This window comes from Gavialis gangeticus, unplaced genomic scaffold (assembly GCF_001723915.1).
Source record: "Gavialis gangeticus isolate Ggan-Ray unplaced genomic scaffold, GavGan_comp1, whole genome shotgun sequence".
Lineage (NCBI taxonomy): Eukaryota > Metazoa > Chordata > Crocodylia > Gavialidae > Gavialis > Gavialis gangeticus.
This window is the reverse complement of record NW_017728994.1, coordinates 20,886,328-20,896,911: the sequence shown is the minus strand read 5'-3', so window position 1 is coordinate 20,896,911 and position 10,584 is coordinate 20,886,328. Positions and strand designations below refer to the sequence as shown.

Below are 10,584 nucleotides of genomic sequence, written 5' to 3'. Positions count from 1 at the left end.
CCGGCCCCCCCTGAGTGGCAGCCCCTCCCTGGCCCAACCCGGGGGGTAGCCCCAACCAATCTCGGGGGGGGGGGCGGGGGAGAGGAGCTATCCCAGCTTGGCAGGCAGCTCCCTACCAGCTGCAGGGAGATTGAGACCTGATCTGATCTCCACAGTGCTGAGAGAGCTGTCCTGGTTGCTGGGCAGCTGTTTCCCAGCCACATGGAGATCAGGTCACATCCTGATCTCCATGTGGCTGGAAGGCATCATCCCATTAAGCCAGGACAGCTCACCCTGCCCCCTGTGGCCCCCTGCTGCCTAGGTTGACTGGAAGCAATTTGCATTAGTTTAACGTGCTGATTTCTAGTACATATATTTACAGGTAATCTATTGTGCAGTAATTGCTGCATACATGTAGATGGTGCCACTTTACTGCACGCGAGTTTAGTCTACTGTGTAGTAAAGCATCTTGTGTATTAGACACACCCCATGTATATCGAAGCAGCGGCTTTCTAGTCACCTACCTGGTCATTTTTTACCTTCAGTTTGTGCCTTGGACACATAAGCCTACACATGCAGTAGGGATACAAATTAGCTGCATGCAAACACAACTACGTGTGTATGCACATAACCCATGTACACCTGAACTTAAAATAAGTCCCAGAAAAAAAGTGATGGGAGGAGGTTCTCCCATGATTTAGCTCCCAATATTTAAATAGTTAGAGCATTCATCCCTCAAGCTAAATACCTTGGTTCTGACTCCCCTTCATCTAGAGGGAATTAGAACCTGAACATCTCTGGCTTTTCAGGACAAAGCTTCAACCACAATGGCACAAGTCACATATTATTCAGAACTCTCTCTAGTGCTCTTTGTATTGGGTAAAACAGCTAAAAGCAGGTTAGTGTGGAAGTTTATGCTCCAATGGGAGAAAACTCAAACCTTTCCAGGCTTGAACCCATGCCAGTGCGGCAGCCATCTAATTGAGCCACATATCCTTTACCTTGCACTTTCTCCTGGTCCCACATACCTCCCTCTCTTGGCCGCCCAGGGGAACAGTTTCAAAAGAAGGACTGGAGAGCATTCAAGCTTTTGCCTGATGTGTGGCCTAGCACATAGTATGCTACTTTACAAAACCAGGGAAATGCAGGTTCAAATCCCCCTCTGGATAAGAAAGGAGCTTAATCTTAGGCTCTGGCTTCTTGGGTGAGTGCTGTAACCATTCAATTATTTAGACTAAAACACTGGAGGCAACTTGTCTTCCTTCCTTCACAGTCATAGATTCATTGTCTCCTGCATCACTAATAAGATGCAGGTACATATGCACGAGGGTTACACATGCATAACTTACCATGCACTCTTGATGTATATGTCCATGATACAGGAGAAACAGAATTTCTGTCCGTCTGTGTGTGACATTTATATAACTTAAATGCTACCACTCAGAAATCCATGGATTAATAGAATTCATCCTTAATCTCTTAAGCTTAATGACAGAAGCCATGGATGTGGTGTACAGCTAAAAATTCAGCCTCAGTTCCTCTGAAGCCAATGAGAGAATTGCCATTATCATTCAGTGACAATGGATTCTGGCCCCACTCTCTTCCATAACTGTACCTGCTGCTTGAACTACCTTCTTGGGACTTAAATGCACATTCAAACTGCCTATGTTTAAACAGGCTATGTACTGCCACACTTATTATTAAAGGTTCTCAAAATGCTTAACCCTCACTACAGCCTTTTTGCAGCCCTTTTTGCAGGCATTAGTAACCTGATTTTACACATAATGTGAACAGAGGTATGCTGGTTGCAACAAAACCAAAAACGTACTGTAACTCAGTAGCAGAGATTGGACTAGAACCTTCAAGTCCTAACGACCTACCACCCAGCCAACCCTCCTCGTCCTGTTGTAACCATTCCAAATGAATGTCTCTCAACATTCATGTATATGGAACATGGTTACTATATGTGGGGCAGATGAATTTTATCCTTGTAAATAGCTCCATCTACAATAATATTATCGTTGTGCAAGAGGCATTAATTTATTCTCAGGCTCCTACAGCCAAACACAATTTGAAAGCCTGCTGTACTATTTCAAAATATACTTTTTAAATGTTACGCCTAAATTTAATTTGTCAGTGAGGAGTGGTACTAATGACAGTAGCATTGTTTTCTTGTTTATATCTGATGGATTTGTAAGACTAATACCTTTGACATTGGCTTGCCAGAGGTACATGGTGCCAGCTTCCAAGGTATACCAAATATTATGTGAATTCCACAAGTGCAATTTTAGCCTCAATATCTTTATCCTGATGCAAGTTAGTCTGGTATGCTTTCTATGAAAGGTCTCTAGCCTAGAAGGGGGTAGGTCTGAATGTGCAGCACTAAACCACAGGAAACGCTAATCAAACACTTCTCTCAATCCCTTGTGAAATGTTACTTCATTGAGAGAGTAGGGTAGAAACTGAGCTGCTTTTACAGCTTCAGAACCCGAGCTTCTAAGAAAAGGCCTCCCCCAAAACAAACAAACAAACAGCCCAAGGGAAGGTACAATACTGGGGTTGCTTTTTTGAAATCTTTCATTTCTTCTTTGACTTCCTGTGAGAGCTGTTAAGACATGTCAGTCAAATTGACAATAGGCTGAAATAAAAAAAAAGAGAGAGGGGGGAGAGAGGGGCAACCAAAGAAAATGAATCAGTGAGAAGGTGCTATGAAAACAGCCGGCAGGTCAGACGAGTGTGATCAAAGGTTTACTGATGCTGCGTGAAAAAAAATCATTAAGAAAGGCCAGAACAAGACAGTCAATTTCAACCAGAACCACAAATAAAACACATTCAAAGCGGTGCCATGAGGGTAGCCCCTCTGATACAGCCAGACAAATAAAGAAAAAAGCCGATGACAGTAGGAACAACACCACCACTAAACCAACAAAGGAAAACAGTGATGTGAAGGAAAAAGGCACTTCTTACCCAGTTCAGTTATCATTAGAATGTGGGTTCCACTGTTTTTTTCCTGACTGATTGAAACCAAAGGCAGAAGTTTGCCAGGCTTAGCTAATGAGTAAAGTAGTTAGGGGGAAAAAGAAAGTACAGAAGAGAATAAAGTAAGGGAAAAAAGACAGGTAAGGCTCCAAGAACACAAAACTGAAACATAAAAGGACAAAGGACCACAAATCAAGTTGGCATCTGCCATGAACAACAGAACAGTTTCTGCACTTCATGTCACAGCACTCAACAACATAAATATCCACAGGGAAAGCAGCAATTGAATCCCAGTTATGGTCATCCCATTGTCAAGGATACTGGGTTTACTATTATATAAACCTTGATTACACCAAATTAAGTGGCTTTAGAATGTGAAGAGTAGCCTCTTACCATTGCATAAAGGCAGTGGAAGTCTGCTTGTATCTTATGCAACTTTTTAAAAGATTGCCTAAGAGCAATAGATCAAAACCAGCATCTTGTTTGACATACTGCATGTTCAAGAAAATGCAAAGTGAAAACCCATAGGAAAGACCTACATAAAGATCAGCTATTCATCAGAAACAAGTGTCCCCTAATATTTCCTGGGCAAGAATCATTCAAAACAATTAACTGGAGGTGTCATAGGCTATAGAACAGGTAACTCTCCCAAGTCTTGCCTGAAAGTGAAGGGGAAAATATACAGGAAAACACATTAAAGGTATGTCTTTGTTTTGCTTACCTAGCTCTGTTATAATAGGGATGTTGATTCCTGTTGTGATGGAGGGCTGACGTAACAGGCCATGGACTGGACTATTGTCTGGAGATGACCTATCCATCCCTGGTGGTGTAAACCCTATGGGAGACATGTTACAAAGAAATTATAAGGTAACAAACTGCAAGACAAGAAAAAGAACGAGTCCTTTCAGACTGACCCAAGTGACAGAAACAAGTATTGCAGGAATTTTGTATTAGAATGTAATCATCAGAATAATAACAGTAGAAATAATCCAGAAAATATTTGACAGCACTTTCATCATACCTTCCTATAAATATGGATGCTCAAATCGATCACTGTTACATATTGTTAATGCTATAACCAGTTAATTTACTATGCTTGACTCATGAAAGAGCAGATTTTGTCTTGAGACCACTAAAGCTTGCAGTGCAAAATGTGTACATTGAAAATCACATCCAAAGTCATTTTATTTTGAGGATTTTGTTTTCTTATGCATATTTTAAAGACCCCTAACTTTAAGCATCTTTCTGAAGTCTCAACCAACATTTCAAGGCTTTAAAAAATCATTATGGAACAGTTTTAGTAGTTTGTGGATCTACTTACTAATATTTAGCATTGACCTAAACACAGTGCTGGGAGACATAATCACATTTTATAAATAGTTCCCAAAAATAGGGTTGGGTATTTGACTGGTCAAATAAAGTTTGGTCAATTCACTGGTAAAACATTGATCGAAAATTGTAAAAAAATGCCAATACGTCCAAATAATACACAGAAAAAGCACAAATGTTCCATTAAGAAATGGGTCAAACAACAATGAAAATCATAGTAGTTTTTTTGTAAAATTGCTATAATCTTTAGTCAAAAAAAAACACGCAGTCAATTGATTGCCTTGACAACTCTATCAAAAACATTATGAACTGCAGTGAGTACTCAGTTTCCACTCAAACATTTCAGAACCAGCACAGTCCTTGAGAGAGCCGGCATCCTGAAAATAACAGGATTTAATGAACCACTAGTTTAAATTCAGTGAAGTGGGGTAGAGAGAGATAGAGGGATACTTCCATACAACAGGATGTTGGGGCATGATATGGACAAAATGCAGATTGGGAGAAGAACCACCTCCTGGGAAACTGGAGAGATCATCTTGCACACACAAGTTCCATCTTTATGCTATGTGCATGGTTCCATCCAAGTTCCTACTGGAAAATCCCACCAGTGAGTAATTTTTAACCTTACCATTTTTATCAGAAATTTCTCAGGCAAAGTATTTTCTTAGGATGGAGTCAGAGCTTAAGGAAGAAATCATTCAATTACTGATTTATACAAAAACTCAACCTACAGTTGGCCTGGTACTTCTTAATAAAGATTTATATCCCATAACCCCCCCACCTGCACACAAAAATAGTAGGAAGGATTGGAATGTCCCTTTTACATCATCCTGAAAGAAGTGGAAATGAAACACAAAGTTGGTGTGAGGGCTTCACTTTCCCCATGCTGCAGCTGTTTTTTTCTTTACGCAAGAACTTGTCCACTAAAAATAGGAATGATGCCAAACTAATTACATTATCAGTTGCTGAGTGGCCATTACATACTAGGCCAAATTCTTGCCAAATTCTTGGACCTCACATCTGAGAAAAGAAGACAGATTTCAATCGTTTGTCATTACGCACCTGACCTAGGTTTGACTCCTCCATATGTTACCTTTGAGATGTGTGGAGTTAAAGATATTCTACTGACTTCTCACAGCATGAAAACTGGCCCAGTGGGCTAATTCATTTATACGTGCATCTGCTATCAGTTCTTAAATGAGCTGATACAATAGTATCCACTACTCTGTCTTCAATTTGGATGATACCAATTAAACTAAACGATAAAAGAAATCCCTATATGATTTTTTTATAACACTTTGTAATCTGATGTCAGTTCCTTACCTAGATTTCCACTCCCCATCACTTTCTTCATAGTAGTAATTACCACTTAGAAATTTGGATTAAAATAAAATGAAATATAAAAGGCATTAATTCTGGACCCCCCGCCCCCATTTCCATCCTGCTGTTTATTGGCAATACGATTTGATTTTTTTAAATCTCATATCGAGTGTTTTGTGCCCAAACTTGTAAAGTCCTGGCTTTAGATGGCAGTGGATCATAACCTACCTGGAGCATTTGCCTAAGATTGTATAGTACCACTCATAACATCCTTTAGACTGATCTAATAGATTTAGAAAAGCAGCTAAGAATTGTGGGATATTGTAGAAATGTACATGGAATAACAATAAACAATCATCTAAGATGAAGATGCAAATCTATGAGACTTCTGCACTATAATTCTTGCTTTATGGTTCAGAAATATGGACTACATATGCCAGGCACATCAGGAGACTGAACAGTTTCCACATGAGATGCGTGCACAAGATCCTGAAAATAAAGTTGGAAGACAAAATGCCAAACACAGAGGTGCTGGATCACGTAGGACTGACACACTTAGAAACCTAGACCTTTTATGTGTACATCAAGATCTACAAGATTGATGGAAGCCAATATATATATTGAACAAAGAGGATGTCTCTGTCCAACCGCTACACAGGCCTTTGTCTAGCCTATATAATCTTCCAGAGACTATACCTTGAACTCTCCCTTCACATTTTTGAGAACGTTTGTAACTGCTTGAAGCCTGTGAGAGCTTGAAGTCAATGGAAAGGAAAAAGATAGGGATTTGGTGTGTGATGTCTATGAACCTATTTGAACACAGAGTTCTTGGGAGCAGGTGCAAGGGCATTACTTAGCATTTATTGGAATCCATTCTCCCAAGCTAACATGGAAAAAGTGGATTGAACACCCAGAGGCATAACAGGGTGTTTCCATCCCTAGGGTAGCTGAGAGACACCAAGAAGAGCATGTAGTGATTACAGTGGCACAATCAGTCATGAGTGTGGTTGCAGCTATTTTTATGCTCTCTCCTCTGCCCGTCGTCAGTCAGTTACAGACATCCTGTAGGCACTTACCTTATCATCACCACAACCAAGGCAAAAGTGCAAGTAACATTTATCAGGCAAGGCAGAGACAAAACTAGCAAGGCTTATTATGAGAGACCTGAGACCTAACCACTTGCACAGGCTATTAATAGATGATACAGATAATTAATTAACCTTTTGTATGCTGTACATGTAGAAGAATTATAATCAGTGAACTATTAACCTCCTGTAGTTTATGCTATGGACTTACAATAACTTACGTTACTGTAAAGCATTAGCAAGGAGGTGCCAAACTAGACTGTGAAGTCAATAAGAGGTCCTTATGTGCACCTTTCCCAAACCAATGGATAACTGGCTCAAAATGATTTCCCAGAGTCTCAAAAAAACCAAACAAACCCAAGACCAAAATATTAAACTGTCCAATTAGCAGAAAAAGCCTACAATGGCAAAGGTGTCATAGATTATGTGAGCAAGGAAAGGAAATCTCCTAAGCATGAAAATTGGATTTGATAACAATTAGGACCAAGGGAATGTGAATACTAAGTTCTGAAGTCATGCACTAATTCAGCCCCTTGTCATATCTGGGAGGAAAGGGGGGTTATGTACAACATTTGGGGATTTTAAATGTAATACTAATGATTTCAGAACGTGGATTCACAAACTTTGATTCCCACCCGTTTTATCAGTCTTAAGCATGGACCCTTGGATTCAAGCTGTACCAGCAATTTTTTAGAAAGCCACTTCCTCCCCCCACCAACTTTGAAAACAGTTGGCTGATTTCTTATAGGAGAAGAGTCTTGGCTAACAAGGGGCTTTGGGCTTGCTTGATCCAGATGTCAAAGGGGCAGGAATGTTATTTCTGGAGAAGCAGCAGCTGAAGTAGGACTGTTCTTTATATTTGGAAGTTACATGCTATCACATATAATATGCTGGAGAGCACATTGTGATAACACCAGATCTTGTGACACAACATCCAAACACAAGCAGTGTGAGAAAGCAATAGGATAGCATATGTGGTAAGTCCTTCTTTTTGCATATTCTTGTAAAAAGGTATTTAGCAGACATGCCAGAATCTGACAAAGCCACACCACAGGTGCTTCTGCTGTGGCCTCAAACTTACAACCTCTGGCCTGTCCACTATACACTTTAGCACCCACACCACTCCAGCCTCCTGACTAGCTTAGTGTTAAGTCAAACATTAAGATAGCCAGGTCCTCTATACAGAGAATTAAAGTGCCAGGTGCAAGTCTTACAGAGCCTGCAACTTATCTGAGGATAGTGAAAACTACCCTGGTTCCACAGTACTTGAAGAATAGTAATGACACCATGTACCACTGCTGTTCAGACTATCCTCAGAGGCCTTGCTTCATTCTTTTCTCCAGAATCATCTCTACCCGTTGTGACACTGCCTTCACTTTGCCTACTGTCCTGATGGCTACAAGCAAAATGTGTGACTCAGTGGCTAGGGACAGAAATGACACATTACAACCAGTGTAAGTGATCAGAAACTGGTTCAAATCTAGAACACAACAGAAGTTTGGTGTACATAAACTGCTTTCAAAATGGCCAAAGCCAGTTTAACATAAACCTGGATGGATGTAGTATTAGACTTAATTGATTGAGGTTAGAATGGTTTATCAAACATCTGCCCCAGATCCCGTTCAAGTTAACTCAAAGTCTTCCGGGATGTTTTACACCTCCCTGGTAACCAACCGCTTGCAGGGTGGGCAGGCCCAAGCAGGAAGGCATGCTCTAGTGCTCCCCAGCTTGTGGCCTGGGCCACTGCAGGCATGTAGTTCAATTTCTGGAATCAAAAGTGGATGTCTATTCATTTGCTTATTGGCTCAACCTGTGCAGCTTAGACTAACTTGCAAAGATTAAATTGATTTGGCCTCAGGCTTTTTGAGTGTTTATACTTAGCCAGTGTGACATGCCTCTCAATTCTATACTTCCCCTCTGTTCAATCTGCAAGGCTATTTGTAGCCACCTCTAATTCTTCACATAGTTGTCTTCCTTGCATGGTATTAAAGGATTGAAGTAAATGTGGTATTTCTGTTAGATGCAGACTATCAGGAGCTCTGTAATTGCTGGATACATGCATAGTGCATTCTGTATGAAAGGTGGAGAGCATATTAAAGATGTTTTTCTTTTCTCCCTTGAAAAGTAATTTTGTACCTTGATATTTTTTCTCGTTTTGGAATCTTTGAGAAATAGCCAATACTTTGATTTGTTTCCTTGATCACACATTATTAGGATCAGCAATAGAGATCTGATTGGAATCCTCTACTTAAACAGGGAACAATTGTGTAAGCAAAAAAGAAAATCAGAAAAGTCAGAAAAATCAGGGATATTTTATGCGTGTGTCCAGTAGGCAATCAGACCATTCATCCAACTCTGAGAACCCATTCTGTTTGTAGCCTGCCTCCCAAACAGTAAAATTAATTAAGAAAGAAAGATAGAAAGAAACAAATTCCTAAACTGTTTTATCAGAAAGTTCATTTAAAGGTATGGAAAACTACAACTGACAGCTGTGCAGATTCAGTGAATGTGACATTTTTGACTTTCTTCAAGTTGACAAGTAAACACCTTAAATCGGTAATGCTATATACATAATACATGGCCTGTATTTTGACATCCATCATCAAATGCTGACTTGAGAAAACACAGGTTTGTACGTCAAGGAATAGCACCCATAAAAAGCAGGGAGAAATTCAGGTCACAGAGTATTAGGAAATCTCTATTTCATTACAGACCCAGAAACAAGCTCAGGCATCAAATTTAAGATCCATTTTCAGGTGCAAAAAGATTCAATTTTTTCACATGGAGCCTTCCTTTAAAATGCCATGCTTTCCTCACAACATTTTTTCATATTCCATTTTCTCCTTCAATCTACAAACCTTGCTCAGAAACCAAGAAAAAAAGAGGCCAGATTCAGATAGTGATCTTCCTAACTGCAGCGGTGCCCTTGCCCAATATATGGCCAGAGAAGCATGAGCTACATTCATAAAATAGAATTAGCAATGAAGGTGAAATGCATATCACTGACTGCCTGTCTTGCATGCACACCAGCCCAGCCTCTGGCTTCTTTACTTTACATTCCATCCAGGAACAGCACGCACCAACTGGTGAAACTTCCTGAGCCTGATGAAGGGTTTTGGAACCCAAAAGCTTGCTTAAAAATTGTTTTCCAGCTATTTAAGTTGGTCTAATAAAATATATCAGATTCACCCAAAGAACCTTGTCTGAATATAGCCTGTGAAAAGCTTGAGGACACATGGCTTTGTGAACAGGATGGCGTTTGCAAGGATGAAAACGCCTTCTCCACAAGAAGAGATCAGGCTCCAGATCAACTGTGCAACAGGTTCATGGTAGTTATGACATCCAGAAAGAACCAGAGCCTACCTCGCTTATGCATCTGGCAATGGTTAGGTGACCTACTGACTGTTCCTGCTGTGCCCATAGAACAGATGAGTACTGCTTCTTCACTGCAGAGAGAGAGCACCTTAGTGGTCCTTGTGGCTAGCTTCTTCTTTTCAGCACGCATCCTTCTGAGCAACAAAAATTCTGCTCTGCTCCTGTCTGCCCCACATGCATGACAGTGTGCTACTGAGCATACTTTAGGTAAAAACACAGCAAACATTTAGCAGTACAGAGAAAGCATAAGGGAGAAGGCTGTGAGGCAACCAAGAGTAGAGCAGAACTTTTGTGGCTTAGAGGGCTGAAGGCTGAAAAGAAGATAGCCACCAGGACCACTAAGGAGAAGCCCTGATTGGCATACAGAGAAAGGGAAAAAGGACAAGGCTCCTGCAATTGCAAATTGCCCTGCCCCAGGAGGATGGACCTAAGAACCCATTGCAGCCAAAGGGCAGACAGCTGGCAGGGATGATGGGACTAATGAGAAATCCCGGTGCTTAAGCCAGGTGCTAGGTCT

General features: G+C 40.6%; 1 protein-coding gene across 4 annotated transcripts in view; it reads right to left on the bottom strand.

The window, feature by feature from the left end:
- KCNMA1 (potassium calcium-activated channel subfamily M alpha 1) overlaps window positions 1-10,584 on the bottom strand; it is a 1,434,006-nt gene that overhangs the window by 107,365 nt on the left and 1,316,057 nt on the right. For all 4 annotated transcript variants that reach the window (XM_019502361.1, XM_019502362.1, XM_019502363.1 and 1 more), the window contains one exon: window positions 3,680-3,793. In XM_019502361.1, the coding sequence (XP_019357906.1) occupies window positions 3,680-3,793 (114 nt within the window). The remainder of the gene's footprint in view (window positions 1-3,679; window positions 3,794-10,584) is intronic.